Here is a 15,335-nt window from a genome sequence, read left to right as displayed (position 1 = left end):
TCTATAAGTCCGTCCTTCAATGAGTATATACAAAAAACGGATTTTTCAAATCCGTCTCATCAGAATACGCCAACTTCTCCCTGGCGAGCACTTTCTCCTGATCACTCATATTTTCCAAATTGGCGCGATTCCTCACATTAAGCCGATCGTTACAGTACCTCAGCGCAAAACAGACAAACACCTGTGCCGTCAAACACGCCACAATGGCAATCTTGCCGCTCTTGTAACCCGGGGCCTCGCTCTGCTGAAACGTCTGGGTTCCCAGCACATTACCGACGCAGAAGCCGACCAAAGTCAATGCATTGGACGTGACTTTTTTCGAATGGCCCGCGAGGTTACTCGCGTTCCACGCCAACAATAACATAAAGGCCGCTCCGAAGGTGCCGCTGAGATAAGATGCGAAGAGCAAAACACCCTTGTTGTGCGGCACTCCCGTTGGGTCGAGGCCGTACATGAGCCCCGCGGCCACGATTGTGGGGACCAAGCAGATTAGCATGACGAGGGAGCGGTCGTTCCACCGGTCGCTTAGGTAGCCTGAAAGCAAGACGAAGATGACGTTGACGGCGCCCGAGGGCATGTTGTAGATCAGGGCTTGTTGGCTGCTGTAGCCGAATGTGGTGAGGAGAATGGATGAGAAGTTGGAGAGGCCGCCTAGAGACAGAAGAAAAAGAATAGATGTTAACTTGTGGCTGATCATCGACTGAACACAATGTCACACTGTAATCGTGCATGATGTGGATAGAAAAAGTGTGATAATGCTTACCATTCGGAATCGACGTCAACAAGACGGACAAAAACACCAACCAAACCCGGACATCTCTTAGCGACTCCAACACCTGGCTCTTTTTGATCCTGGCATTCTGCGTGCCGGACTGGTTCTCCTTGACGCGGAGCAGGGCGGCGACCTTTTCGGCCTCTGTGAATCTCACTGCCTTGACCGGCGAGTCGGGCAACAACATGAACACGCAGAACCCCAACACGATCGTCAGCAGGCCAATGGTGAGAAAGAAGATGCGCCAGTTGGCAAATGAGCTGTGAGAGAAGCTGGCGCCATAGGCGACTGCTGACCCGATCACCTGAGTCATCCCGTTGCACATGTAGAAGTAGCTGACTCGACGGCCTTGTTCTTCCTTCTTGTACCACATGGCGATGATCAGCACCAGAATAGGAGCGACGGGAGCCTAATGATAAATTCCATAGCTGGTCAGCCGGGGTCGAAGCGAGAATATGCGGATAGGATTAAAATGCGCTGAAAGCGGGGAGCCGATATCCGGACTCTCCATATATCACATGCGTGAGAGCGCCCACGAACACGAAGTGGTGAATCACGTAACTGACCTCAAACACGCCCAGCAGCGTCCTGCAAATCATCAGGCCGGCGTACGACGAACAGGCAGCCATGCAAGTCAACACGACACCCCAGATCATCACATTAGCCCCAAGATATTTGCCCAATCTGCTGATGCGTTGGGCCAGGAACTGGGTTGGGAACTCGGCGGCAAGAAACCCAATGTAGAACATCATGGCACAGTTGGAGAAATCCTGCCCTTTGAGATGTGTGTCCTTGCGGAGGCCCATCACCGCAGCGTACGAGATGGTTGTCTTGTCACTAGAAACACGATTTGTTGAGTCAGTATGCAGCGACGACAACGGAACTCGTCCACCAAATTCTCGTGACCACGATGACCTGAGGATCCGTCCTTGCAGCAATGGAGAGAACAAGAAAGTCCCAAACCACTTACAGATATTGCAAAAAGTAGACGGCGATCATGCAGGGCACAATGGTGAAATCGATCTTCCTCACTAGCCGCCTGGTCGCTTGAGGGTCGGCCAGGATGGCAATGGCCTCTTGTCGCACGCCATCCGCGTTGGGATGGTCTTTCAAGAAGGCAAAGGCTTCATCGGCGTCTTGGGTTGATATATCGAGTTGTTCCAGAGCGTCGTCCAGGGATGCATTTGTGGCAATGCTATCCAATCTGCCGACCTGGATCGAGCCTTTTTCCTGGTCCGATTCTGGGCCAGCGCCGGAAACCTTTTCAGCCTTGTAGTCCATCGCAACGAGTGCGCGCTGGTCTGTTCGCGGCGATGATGTTGGCAGTGTTCACTGACCAGAGGGATCTCGCCAGCGGCAGAACCAGAAAAGCCGAGATATATACATGTCGAGCAATGGTTGTCTATTATCCGCCACATGGCACTGCGCTTCGTCGCTCTTATCCCCGTGCAGCGCATATCAGGATGATCGTTCCGGATCGAGAAGGTCGCAATGCCTGGCGCCAAAGGAGAACACCGCTACCATGGTCGTAACGGCCGCCATCGAATGAGGCGCCTCATACGAACATGGGGTTCACCCACAGTGTGCGTTAATCCTCATGCCGCTGGCCTACTAGTAGGCAAGATACGAAGCCTACCGTTGAACGAGGTTGCACTGGGGTGCCGTCAAACGATATGGGGTTCAATGGAACTGCCTATTCGGGAAACCCTAGATCAATACGTGATTCTGATAAGGAGGGCGTCGGCGGGGATAATCGAATACCCGAGGGTCTATAGCGCCCGATGCCCTGGACCAGGAGAGCAGTCTCCTTATTCAGAACTGTAGAACGCGGTCTTCGTTTCTGCGGTCGTACAATAGTACAATAATATGAGCCTAGGTCATCAGTCAAAGGTGTTGGCGATGTCAGTGAGTAGAACGGACGGACAAAACCTACAGGTGTACAAACACCGCTTGTTAAGACATGACGGTGAATCAAGCACCAAGAAGAAATTGTCCTTTGCTGATAAGTTTATCCTTAGGTGACAGCTTAACTTCGGTGAGGCATGTCGGCTGGGATGGACAAGTATGCATGAAAAATATGCCACGACCTTGGCCAGGTCTAGATGCCACAAGTTTGGAAGGTGAAAAATGTCTATGTTTCTGATGAAAAAGCAAGAAGATCCCCCACAGTCAGCCAGCAGAAGGGAAACGTATCCAGAGTTTGAATGCTGACACCATATTGATATAAAGCCCGAGCTCGTCAATCCACCGCTTAGACATGAATGACTTGTTGGACGTGAGGATAAACATGAACGAGGCGGTCCCAGAACTCTGGATGATCTGTTATGGCCACCTGCGGATCCCAAGCCATTGCCACAAACACTGTGTCCACTCCGGCACCGATTGGCGTCATGAAGGTCTGGCATATTTGCAGGCCGATGAGGAAGGCGAAAGCCATGATAACCGGAGTAAAAGTCCGGTCCGAGTTGTAGGCAGGATTAGTGTAGTCCAGATAAAGATACGCCAACAGGGCGGAGAGATAGGCCACAAAGACGGATCCCATGGTCAGAACCGGGCCGACCAGACAATCATTGACCAGTGCATCGATGCCCCGGTCTTTCATCATGTGCCAGGTATCTTTGGCCGCTGGAATGTATGGCTTGCCGTAGAGAGCAATGTGGGAGAAGGCGTATCTGTTGATAAACTCAACCAGCCAGTCCAGACAGGCAACAATGCAGCCCAGAATGCAGAACATAATACTGCCAATCAGATTGCCCTCGGATGCCTCTTGTTGTTGCGCGATACTGCAAGCCTGGCGGAGCATGTTGATGAGAGCGACGATCAAACTGCCAAAAGAAATGGACCCAAAAGAGTAGGTGGTGGCTCGCCTCAAGGCTCCCGCAGTTGCACCGGACGGGATACCGCCAGGTTTCCCTGCGCAAAAGTACCAGCTACCATAGACACCAGCAATCGTTGTGTAGATTGTGTTCTTGATCCATTCCGAAATCCAATAGCCGGCGAAGGTCACGAATACCACCAGGCCAATGACTTTCCCACTGGAGCAGCCTCCGTCGGCACAGGCCGGGTTGGGATTGCTGTTGGCATTGCTAGGCATATAGGATGTGTAAATGGCGACAAGCGTGACGGAAAACCACGCGGCAAAGGCCAGGCTGATGATTCCTCCAATAAGGCTGACCCAGAACACGTGCACCCTTCTCATCCTGGCGATGTCCATGGTTTGCTGCAGCATGACTACAGCGAACGGGATGCGTGGTATCCAACTAATGAAGCAGATGACGGCAAAAACCGCGAAAATGGCAAAAACAATGCCAGCACCCCACAGTCGTCGGTAAAGGTAGTACACAGCGGTAGCAATAGCCAAGGCGCAGTTCAGTATACCGGTGAGCCAAACAAATTGTTTTGTGAACGCGCGCGCGGCGAGGAAGTATGCCCAGGAGAAGGCGAAGCCGACACAGAGGACAAAGGCAAAGAGGATGATGGTGTTGGTGTTGAGCGAGAAGTTGTTGGCGCCGTCAGAGATTCCGTCGCCATTGTATTTATGATATTTTGAATACCGGTAAAGGGTCAAGCCGGAGACTGCGACGAAGCCGCAAAAGGTCGCAATGAGCTGTGACACAGTCAGTATTTCAACGAAGGTGTCAAGCGCGGCATGGGGTTTCTTCGTACCAGTAATCCCGCCCAAAGATCATTGAATTTTGGCTTTTGAATCTTGAATGTGTCCTGAAAGCTCTGCTTGTCATCCTGCGGAGGGACAAATTGGGCTCCATAGGTCGGAGGTTGTTGTGTGTACTTTGGCTCTGGAGGTTGGTATGGCTGCTGGGGCGGCTGGTATTGTTCTTGTTGTTGATAACCCTGCTGAATATGGGTCGGAGGAGGAGGATAAGGCTGGTAAGATTGTTGCTGGTACCCCGGCTGCTGATAGCCCTGCTGCTGGTAAGGTTGACTATTGTAGTAGTCGGCTGCTTGTCCCTGATGCGCCATGACTGCGATGTCGCCCGGAAGGAAGAATATTACAAGATCGAGCCGCAAGAGATGCAAAAGTAAACAGCCCAAGGTCGGAGAGGGAGGGCGAAAGGGACTGTGACAGGAGGAAGAGAAGAGTAGTAGGAGAGAAGTGAGTGAGCCCAGTCGTAGGTGTTGTTGGACAGTGCAAAGCGCAGGACCGATCGATGGCTGCGCTGCCAGGTCGATGTTATTATTGATTTTGATTGATGCCCGGATCGTGCTTTTGGGCGACGATTTGGCAGCACATCCGAGATCCTGGCCAGTAGCGTGACAGACGAGCAACGGTGACGCCAGAGATGAGCTTGTTTCCTTGATGTGCCAATGGCAGGGCTCCAATGGTCCGCTTAAGGGACAATCCTGGCAGCGATCGGCGGGCTAGCAACCATTAACCGACGTAATCTTTTCCCGTTGCGCAACCGGGTCAATAATGTTTGACATAAGGCAACTCAAACCTCAGCTTGACGAGTCCACTGGACTGCTACTACTCCCTCGCCCAGGTACTTGGCCTCGGGACGATGTCTTGACTCACGGATCTTTTAGGGACCAGTCACCTCAGGTCGGTTCTTGTACAGTTGAACTGTACAGTGGTATATCGTATTTGTAGATGCTTGCATACCGGATACTATAAAAAAATGACAGATACGAAAGGCCACATGCTTCAATCCATCATCACCCGTCAGACGGTCATTTTATTTTCCGAACCGCACTCACATCACATCATGGCCTCCGCCTCCGCCTCCTTCAAGTTCAGCTCCTCAGTTCAACCTCGATTCTGACCTCACTGCATGTCAACGCCCGCAAACACGTGCAACCCGGGAGGCATTTTGTAAGCCACAAGGAGTGTCGCCGCTGCGGTATAGATAACTACTATGCCAGTAAAACATGTTCTTCGCTCCATCATACAGGTCTCATTGGACGTCTCTGCGTTCGTTGTGACCATGGGCGTCCTCCAATAACTGCTATACTAGTAGCTTTAGCTGTCCAGTCTCCAGGACCCTGGCTATTTTGATCGTCTAAAGGAACGGTGGTACTGATTCTTTACAGCAGTTCTTCACATCCGACCAGGTCGATGGTATACTTCTAATCCTCAGAATGGCAGGGATATGGGGACTACAGAACCCTTTGGCGGTCCTTCTGGCAGCCTTGATGTTTCCTCTCTCAACATTCCTTCTGCTCGTCAACCATGTCTATGTCCTACTGGTGCCTCAGAACAATGTTCGTCGACATTTGCTCAGAACTCCCCGCTTCATTCCGAGGACCATCCTTCTCACTGGAATCAATACTCCACAGGGTCTACGACTAGCCAGAGCTTTCCATGACACTGGCCATAATGTCATTGGAGCGGACTACGAGCCAGGAAGTTTGCCCGTCCCAGCCCGGTTTTCGCAAGCACTGAGGAGGTTTCACCGATTGGAGTCCACCTTCGACGAGAACTGGGCGGTCATGTATGTTTCAGCACTTGTCGACATCATACGGAAAGAGCGGGTTGATGTCTGGATCAACTGTTCAGACAGCGCAGACCCTTACGTTGAATGTCAGGCCAGGCAAGCAATTGAACAACACACCAATTGTCGTGGCGTTGCTCTACGGATGGAGGATGCTCCCCATCTCTTGACACAAGAAGCCTTCCTCACATATGTTGAAAGTCTTGGTCTACCGACCCCAGAGAGACGTTTGGTGAACTCGAGAGACGAGGTGCACCGGGTTTTGAACAAGACGCACGGGCGACGGAAGTATCTGCTACAAAGCGCTGGCGGGGACAATCTCACGACAGATTCCACCGTGACCGTGCTTCCCAGAAGAACACTGAGCCAGACATATAACACAATCGCCTGCATGCCCATCCAAAAATCCAAGCCGTGGCTGCTCAAGCAGGTCACAGACGGCCTGAAAAAGTACTCTACTTTTGCAATTGTTGTGAATCGCACGGTTATGGCGTTTGTTGCCTTTCACAACATCAATCATGGCAGCTATGAGGCATTGAATCCAAAATCGTCCTTGGCCCAGTCAATGCTGAGGTTCGTACAGACGTTCGCCAGTAAGCAGGACTCTGACTCCACTGGTCATTTTGGAATCGACTTCTGCGTCGAACAACACGTCGATGCAGAGGGAGTACAGGAGAACATTATTCCATTGGGGATATCTTTCCATGCCCAGCATGGGATTCTTTTCTTCGACGGTCTAGCAGGTTCAGCTCAGCTGGCTCGATCATACCTAGCGAGCATATCACCCGAGGTGCACAACACCAATGGCATCGGCCACCTATCGCGGTCGCGATCAAGCTCGATCCTGTTCAACTCGCAAGAGATTCAGAACCAGGATGTAGCATTTCCAACCGGGACCACTCCTGGAATATACCGCTTCGGCCCGGACTTGCAGCAACGCTGTCTGACATCTTTCGCAAGGGTCCTCACATTCGACATTACCCCGACAGAGTTTTTTAACCAGTTTCTGACATTTATAAAGCACCTCCTTTTCTGGCAGGAGGAGCTATACGGCTTCACCGATCCAATGCCTTTCTGGTGGACCTACCAGATCTACATCCCTTTACAGCATGCGCTTGCTATGTATATGGGGATTCGCGGTGTCTCGAAGCCGGAGCTATTGCGTCCATTCAGCCCGCGCGACGTCACGGTCATGGATCAGGATCCTCAGACGCATAATTCCGAACCTTGGGCTCGTTGACTAGAACAGCATCAGACCGTGGCAGCGTGAGCAGACCCACAGCCAGCTCAAAGCCCAGATAGAGGAAGCCGGCTTCATCAGCGCCCGGATTCTCTCGTACCCCAATTACTGGAAGAGGCTGTATCGGTAATTTTACCGGCGCAAATTTCGGAAACTTGACAACGCGTAGGAGACAGGAGCCAGGGTTTTCAAACATACCGCATACCCAGCCAATCCGGCCAGCCAGTTAGTCCACCCCTGACTTCTCAAGGTCATTATTGACCCTTTAATGAGAGTATAGGATTATCGTGAAAGGTCGTGTCCGAGCCTCTCTTGTCAGAATGCCAAAATGCCTACGCACCACACGTCATGTTTTATGGTCACGACTCACAAGAAGTGGCAGTGGCAGTGCAAATTTTGTTCTCAACCTCCAACACCCGGGCTGCACCGCACTGAGCTGGGCGTTCTAGTAAAAAGCCGTAGGAACAGGTCCGGTGCAGTTGCCCAGTCAGCAGACAGATAGGGAGCGAGATACTGTATGTAGCAACGGTCCGGTGTGAAATCATGAAGGCTCGACCGATACATAAAGGACAAAAAATAGGATATACCACTGTCCTCGGCAGCGAATCTTGACCTTTTCCAAAATCCAACTTTGTTTCTAGTCCTGAGTGACCTGCCATTCGATATGGGTCGTGACTAAGCCGCTGCGGCCCTGAGCCATTCGCTGAACAGCCTGATGAGTATCGTCGTGAGCACTTTATAGAGACCCATAACTTGGTCTTTTCAAGGTGGACCCACTGGCAGTTCTGCGTTGGATTCACATGTTCGGAAGAGCCCAATTCGGGACTACTACTAGGTGATTCGACATTTCGGACATTGCAAAAACGTTATATCTGCACTGCCAAGCAGGTTGAGATGGTGAATGTGAGTGTGAATGCCACTGCGTTCTCTTGTGTGCCGTAGTTTTCGAGATTGACGCTACATAGCCGCCGCCGCGTCCGCCTGCCGCAGAGGCCATTGAATACCGGCGCCACTCCGGTCCTTTATAAGCACCGCCAGTAGCCTCACTACCGGCTCCACCACCAGAAGATCTGTGGGGGGTTGGCGAGATACATTCGTTAGATGAAGAAGTCAGATGAAACATCCATGATCAAAAATAGTTTTTATCCTCGACCTTGTTTTCCTTCAGAGAAAAGAGGATAAAATTGAATCGCGGAGCCACAGTGGCCGGCGTTCTCTCTGCGAAAGGAACTCGACCAGTCGGGGGATATTGTGGGCGTCAATATCAAAGTAACCCTCGTCGTCGAGCGATTTGGTCCATAGCGGCGCCTCAAAATAATCCGGGTAGAAGCCCGAACATTCCCAATCCACGATGCCAACCACATTGAAGTTGTCGTCCACAAGTATATTCTGTTGACCGAGATCATTATGGACAAAGACGTTTGTTTTCGACCAAGATTTCCATGGGGTCCACTGACGGGATCCGGGTTGCCCCCACAGACGCATGGGAGGAATGATGTCGCCAGTTAGGGCGCCCACATTGCGGGACCTCAAACTGTGCAGCTGGGGAAGGACAAATTGTGTGATGTACTCATCAACAGCCTTGGTAGCCTGCTCTTTACCCGCCCTGATTTTAGAAAGAGGTGTTCCGTACACGCGCTCCATTTTCAGCTGGTAAGTGCCTTCGCTACTGATGCTCTTGAACTCGAGAATTTTCGGGACAGGGATCGTAGTGTTGTCTCGAATGAATGCGAGCGCCGCATGCTCATTCTGAAGCCGCACGGAACTCCATGGTGTTTTCACAGGGTGGCCTTGCCAGCCAGTTGGGCGTTCGGATTCTAAAAGGTCTCGCTTGGTGAAGGTCTCGTCATCGTAGGTGAAGCATCTGTCTGCGACCGTCCAACCTTGCATGTCTGGGGCTAGGTACAGTATCAGGAATGGGAAATTAGGCAAGAATAATAGATAGGTAAGTCCGTTCAGACCATCAGAGTGTAGAATCGAGAAGTCTTCGCTTGATATATGCATTAACACACGAGAAAGAGCTGCAGGTGTCGTGATGTCTGCAAAGGGGGAAAGATGTCGGACACTAAGGGCAGGTAGGCCGCAGGGGGCCAGGTTGGTCGAGGGTAGGCAGGCCCCGAGCACCAACCTTGTCGGCAAGAGAGACTCTCTGCGGATCAGTACAGTGCTAAGAATTTGAACTGATGAAGTTGAACGCATAGTCACTGGCAATTCCAGACCCGTAGAGCTATGGTAGTGGCTGTCTACATCATGGTATAGGTGGAATATGATCAGCCTTCCCAACGAGGCTGAATCCTGCCCGCCATCGGCTTAGCCCTAGCCCTCATTTGTGACCTAGGTACCTGGCTACTAGTACTACCATGTAGTACTGGCAAGCCTGAGGCGTTCGACTATGACGTTCACCCCTCAAGTTCCAGTTTTCCGGGTTGTTCTCTGCTGTGGCTTGAAAGACTTCAGTCCCTCATCACCTGGTCTCTTTGGAAGAATTGTACTTACCTTTTGGTAGCTGTGTGCCACGAACGGACGTCTGTTGCACTTTGGATGGGCACATTGCCGGCGGATTTCTCCACTACAATTAGGGCACTCTGACTGTGAACCCGATACGAAGAGTCCGCAATGAATGCATGTAGAGTCTTGTGGTGAAATAGGTGGAGCTGGCTTCTTAGGAGGTGGTGTTGACATGATTTGAATCACAGGTGGGAATTGAAGATATGGAAATGTCGCAGTATAATGAAGTAAAGAGGACAGAATACTGAATGCTTTTTATAATGCCAGAACTTTTCAGACACCACTTCCACCTTTGAACTGCAAGCCTCAGGCTGAGGACTTCATGGTCGCTTGAGTGCAGTGCCATGTGAACTTGATCCTGCTCTTTCGATAGATGAAAGGGAGGCCGCAAACCACGAACCCAGAATGCACTTGGTAGCCAGTAAACCACAACCACGTCTCCAACCAACTCAGCTTTTGGCCACTGGGCATGTTGTGCGACCTACCCTGCATATGTTGACACTCGAGAACTAGGCACCAATCCCGAATCAGCCTACCCACCTAGGCCGTAGGACCCTGATGGTGATGAAGTGGCGGTTGTTTCTGAGATAAACATGTAAAGGAGTTGTTAGTAGTGGGCTGGAGCGGCGACTCTGAGGCAGTGAAAGTCAACGGAACGTTAGTGACGGTGCCGTCCCTTCTCGACTTCACTTCCACCCCAGCTCAGGCCATGGAACCCAAATGGTTCAACAGGGATCACTAGGTACGAGTCCACGGTAGGTATGGCGGTGTAGCAGCCATACAGTATGTACCAGCATCATCCAGAATGAATTGTTCGACCTGGAGATCGGTTCATCAAGTTACCGTCTTACCTACCTAGGTATATATACAGTATGTGAAGAACGGGCATGCCCTGAGTGGTGGTGTGGTGTTGCATTTTTGAGTACTGTAATAAGTTCAACTCGATCCGCCTTAGGTACCTTGGTTGAACCCTTCCAGAACAGCCGGGAATAGCCTTGACCTGCTGAGGGCCTGAGGCACTGCGGCCAATATAAACACTCCAGGATATCTTCTTTCGGCTTTTGGCCGCCAGCCTGGGGCAACACCGTCCATCCATTCAACCAGCCGCCTGGCAGAGGTAGACTAAGGTATGTGGTAGGTACCTCAGGGACCTAGGTAATGCCTGTAAAGTCTTGAACTCACCTACCAATTCAGCCCATACCTCTACTCTCGTCGTCATCGTCACCATCTTGTACTTCCACAAGGTCAGCTGTGAATGCCAATCCCAGCATCGGCGGGTTATTTCTGATCAGCCTTGGAACCCACTGACTGGTATGTAAATTTCTCCGAGGAGACAAACGGAAAGAAAGCGGGGGAGAGTACCATGTGGTGATCAATCGATCATGATGTTTGGTTCCGGGTCCTTGGAGCTCAAGTTCTGCCACTGCAGGGATCTTGATCTTGGTTCTAGATCTGGATCCAATTTGAGTTTGACGCGCGATCTCGATCTGGTTCCGGGATGTCACCTGCCAGTGCACTGCAGTGGGATATGAATCAAATGGCAGGGATCTGGAATTCGCAGCGGCAGTACTGGTTCAAGCTGTACCCGTGTCCACTGCAACGGGACAGAGCCAGAGACCCAAACCAAGACAGAAAGATACCAGGATGCGGGTTCACATCGAGGACTCGGAGCTTAAAAGCCTGAGATTGATGCGCATCTTTTCGCGCGGTTCAACTTGCCTTGCGGAGTGTGGCCGCTGTCACCGTCTGTCAGTCGTCCCGGTTTGCACTGTAGCCAGACTCGAGGGCAGCCAGCTGTTGAAGCTTGGAGCATGGAACTTGGAGAATACACCGGAAGCAGGACAGGGCAGGGGGCTTGAGGGAAGTAGATCTCGTGTATACCTTCATACCTAGGTAGGTAGGTATTTGAACTTGAAGCTGAAGTTGGGAAGCTGAATGACTTTGGCCTCTGCATGCACAGTGCAGGTACAGTACACTGGCACGGGTACAGTACCTACTTACCGTCATTTTCCACTTCTAGGCCAATGAAGGCAATCAATCACTTGATGTCCTACTAGGGTCCGTGTAGTAAGCACCAGCTTCCAGGTAAACCAAGGTACCATACAGTACCTTAGCTGAGGTGGATGATGCAACTCGAACTTACCTGGGTACCTAGGTAGTACTCTCGTGATGATGCGTCGGTTCCTGCTGCGTGGGTAGCGGCGGATGTACCATCGTACAGTATATCGACATAGATAAAGAGGGAGTGTTCCATTACTACGAAGTACACTGTCAGTAGCACTGCAGTGCATGTACCAGGTGGTTCAAATTCCGGCTCCATAGTAAGGATGGATCCAAACTCTGATCCTACGCACGGACGACTTAACATCCAGTTCGAGCGGGATCAGAGATGGAGATGGAGATACGGAGATGGTTTCCGTTGATTAGCAAAAAGTAGCTGATGAGTGGCGAAGCGGGCAGGTTGGTCATCAGGCGCACCGGCACTGGGCATTCAAGTTCGGCTGTATAAATATAGTAGGCATCATGGTACAGGAACCACACCACACCATGACCGAAGCGTCCGTGGCAAACCCACTTCAACATACCCAGGACTAATCGTAGTCAGATGACTAGTCGGATTGGTAAGGCAAAAAGGACAAGTGCTGCCAGTGCAGACACCCCACGCCTGTAGGTAGGTAGGCAGGCTCTAGTAAGCAGACATACTATGTTGTATAGTATGAGAAACACGAGGTAGTGTATGAGGCGACAAGAACACCGTAAGTCTAGAAGGAACCGGCCTCTACTGGCCTGTCATTTGTAGATATTCCTGGCGATGATGAGCCACTGTTGTGCCCTTTCATCCCAGCAGCTATGTCCAAACTGTCCAATTCTCGGACAGAACAACAGTGCAAAACATATGCCCATCCGGCAGCGCTATGATACAAAAGAAACACCGCGGTAGAGTAGAGCGTGCTGTATCCGTGCCACCCCCTGAGCGGCTGTCAAGATGGAAAAACAAAAGAAAACACCCCCTATGCAATCAAATGCCGCTTCATTGTAATCATTCGTACAATGCGTATCCCATAAGTGGTCTGGTGGTCCTGTAGTAGTTGGTATCCCTTCATACCTTTCCGAACCTTGATCCTGTGCTCCCAACCCATACTGTAACCGACATAACGCTCAATCTTGACAAAACTGAAACCCTGTTTGACCATTGCATATCATAACAGTGGGAAATCCAACCCGGATTTAAAATGTATGGAAGAATCGGTGAGAGTATTGTCCAGACCTTAAGAGGATAGTCGATGCGGGTGATGGTGTTACTTTGATCGGTGGGAGAGCAAGGTCTTGGGCGTTCATAAGTGTAGGATCTCTCTCAATGTTGCAGAGCAGAGTCCATACATGAAACGCCAGCTGCATGCGACCGGTCGGAGGGGAGAGGAGAGAAGAGTCGGTAGACATCTTTGCTATCTGAATTCGTGGTGGTGACTTGAAAAGAAACCTAGGACTTTCCCGAGGCTTTGGAATCGTCGTTGCATTGCATGGACACGCGCCGTCGTAGGGTCCTTGTCTGATCAAATGATCCAACATAGTCTTTGAGATCGTTCTGAGCCTGCTCCGATATCTTCGGGCTGTGAGGCCTGGAACTCAAGGACATTGATAGAGAATTGGCCGACGGTGACCGATGTAGAGAGAAGTCGTAGGCCGGAGGAAGGTGAAACCCAGTTGTTGCAAGCCCTAAGGACGGTCGTTGGCGTTGTGCCACGGGGCTATTGGTGGCCGTGTAACCCGACATTGACGACGACGTACTCGACTCGCCCAGGGTGAAGTTATCAAGTTGGGTGAGACGGCATGCTGAGGAACAAAAGGCGGTTCCGTTGGTCTGGCGGTCGCAGGATAAGCAGAAGTCTCCGAGAAGGAAATCCATGTTGGTACGACTGTGGTCGTCGGAGGAAAAGGCTGTAGAGGAGGAAGGAAGAAAAATGATGGTGGAAAGTGATATATATGCTAGGCAGAGAGGTCGGTGTGGTTGCACCGCAGTATGTACCGATGGTATGTGTCGTGCAGATGGTGTGTATGGCAGTAGAGGTGGTTGAGTCAATCAAGGTCACGCAGGCTGGATGTCTCTCCCTCGCCGATCGTGCTGACGCTTGACGAGTATTTCGATGGTGTGGGCGTTCGAGTGGGTGTGAAGCAGATGGTATAGTGCTGGTATATCGCTCACTCTGGAGTGGAGGATGATGGTGTACTTGGTGAAGGATGGCTCGTCGAGGGTACCTGGGTACTAGACACCTGTGTACTTGGGCCAGCTGAAGTGTGGACGCCGGAGAGTTTGTGACAGAGTGTGGTTCAAGTCATGAGGGAGGAGGATGAGGGTGGTTTAGATAGATATGAAGTTGGACAAGAGGACCGTGGTAGTGTCAGTGGTAGGGATATGTACAGTAGTAGTAGTCGTGGTCGTGGTCGTGGTCGTGGTATGCAGTAGTGCCAGTGTTTGGAGCGCCGTGCACAAGTTGCCTCGAGTGGATGTTGGTTTTGGCCTGGGGCACGTTAGACGTGAATCAGTGGAGCCGGAGAGGCAAAAAGATGCCGTGGGCGGCGGGATGGGCCTAAGGGGTGCCTGAAGTGGTCTGGCGCAGGTCAACTGGAGTCCACTGGGGCGCTGCCCGCAGCCTAAACCGCGGCCTAGCACACGTCCAGTTTAGGCGCCTGGCGTAGCGTCCTGCAGAAGTGCAGTGCAGGGAAAAAAAGAGGGGTAAACGTTGCTCTTCCCTGTCACTGGCAGTGCCAGTGCAAGGACTCCGAGTCTTTTTCCTCCGCAGCTGCAGGCGCAGGCGCAGGCACCGAACGGGAAAGGCGCAGGCGGTGGTTGCTGCGACTAGCAGTCAGTCTGCAGCATCGTCTACTGGTACAACTGTAGGCGCAGGTTCTTCACCTGGAGCTCGCTACAGACCAGGATACGAGCAAGCTGCCCGGTATCCTGACGCTGGCTCTGCTGGGCTGGGCCTGGTGGACTCTTTTCACACCACACTACTCGTACTACTCCCCAGAACAATCCACCTCCAGGCGCTGCAATGTCTTTCTGCACAACTCCCGCACTCCACCATCATGATATCCATGGCCTCGCATCTCCTGTGCCTCCTGTCCTCTGCTCACTGCACTGCTGGCACAACACCACTCACCTCACTCCGTTGATCCCTGCCGACTAGTAGCCACGAAGTTGTGGCCAGCTCAGAATTTTCGCTCTGTACCTTACCTTACCTGTCGTCCTGCAACGCCCTGCAGCCATCTTCCAGCCAGTCAATCAGCCGGCCAAGATCGTATTCAGTCTAAAAATTCTGACCCCGGTCGGCGCCTCTCGTGTTTAGTCGCGCCCCCCCCCCCC

General features: G+C 51.7%; 5 protein-coding genes across 6 annotated transcripts; 1 reads left to right on the top strand and 4 right to left on the bottom strand.

Annotated features, from left to right (window-relative positions):
- Positions 1-16: 16 nt before the first annotated feature.
- On the bottom strand, positions 17-2,053 carry HMPREF1120_08678 (MFS transporter, ACS family, allantoate permease; the record flags this gene model as incomplete). Its single annotated transcript, XM_009162944.1, has 4 exons — positions 17-651; positions 764-1,181; positions 1,339-1,609; positions 1,743-2,053. 4 exons carry the CDS (start codon positions 2,051-2,053, stop codon positions 17-19), a joined length of 1,635 nt encoding a protein of 544 aa, XP_009161192.1.
- Positions 2,054-3,023: 970 nt separating this feature from the next.
- Positions 3,024-4,753, bottom strand: HMPREF1120_08677 (CDW92 antigen; the record flags this gene model as incomplete). The annotated part of the gene is made up of 2 exons (XM_009162943.1): positions 3,024-4,379; positions 4,439-4,753. The coding sequence occupies 2 exons, from the start codon at positions 4,751-4,753 to the stop codon at positions 3,024-3,026; spliced, it is 1,671 nt and encodes a 556-aa protein (XP_009161191.1).
- Positions 4,754-5,369: 616 nt separating this feature from the next.
- On the top strand, positions 5,370-8,091 carry HMPREF1120_08676. 2 transcript variants are annotated; one of them, XM_009162942.1, is made up of 2 exons: positions 5,370-7,687; positions 7,736-8,091. In XM_009162942.1, exon 1 carries the CDS (start codon positions 5,870-5,872, stop codon positions 7,460-7,462), a length of 1,593 nt encoding a protein of 530 aa, XP_009161190.1. In that variant the 5' UTR covers positions 5,370-5,869; the 3' UTR covers positions 7,463-7,687; positions 7,736-8,091. The 2 variants fall into 2 exon arrangements, with proteins under 2 accessions (XP_009161190.1, XP_009161189.1); XM_009162941.1 differs by having other exon boundaries at positions 5,370-8,091.
- On the bottom strand, positions 7,513-9,557 carry HMPREF1120_08675 (uncharacterized protein). The gene has a single exon (XM_009162940.1). It carries the CDS (start codon positions 9,464-9,466, stop codon positions 8,627-8,629), a length of 840 nt encoding a protein of 279 aa, XP_009161188.1. The 5' UTR covers positions 9,467-9,557; the 3' UTR covers positions 7,513-8,626.
- A 3,174-nt stretch (positions 9,558-12,731) lies between these two features.
- On the bottom strand, positions 12,732-14,447 carry HMPREF1120_08674 (uncharacterized protein). The gene has a single exon (XM_009162939.1). It carries the CDS (start codon positions 13,875-13,877, stop codon positions 13,452-13,454), a length of 426 nt encoding a protein of 141 aa, XP_009161187.1. The 5' UTR covers positions 13,878-14,447; the 3' UTR covers positions 12,732-13,451.
- Between the last annotated feature and the right edge of the window lie 888 nt (positions 14,448-15,335).

The sequence above is a fragment of the Exophiala dermatitidis genome, assembly GCF_000230625.1.
Source record: "Exophiala dermatitidis NIH/UT8656 unplaced genomic scaffold supercont1.7, whole genome shotgun sequence".
Classification (NCBI taxonomy): domain Eukaryota; kingdom Fungi; phylum Ascomycota; class Eurotiomycetes; order Chaetothyriales; family Herpotrichiellaceae; genus Exophiala; species Exophiala dermatitidis.
This window is presented reverse-complemented; position numbering and strand designations above follow the sequence as displayed.

Coding starts and splice junctions, on each gene's coding strand:
- HMPREF1120_08676 (XM_009162942.1), top strand. CDS start 5,870: ATGGCAGGGATATGGGGACTACAGAACCCTTTGGCGGTCCTTCTGGCA.
- HMPREF1120_08675 (XM_009162940.1), bottom strand. CDS start 9,466: ATGCATATATCAAGCGAAGACTTCTCGATTCTACACTCTGATGGTCTG.
- HMPREF1120_08674 (XM_009162939.1), bottom strand. CDS start 13,877: ATGGATTTCCTTCTCGGAGACTTCTGCTTATCCTGCGACCGCCAGACC.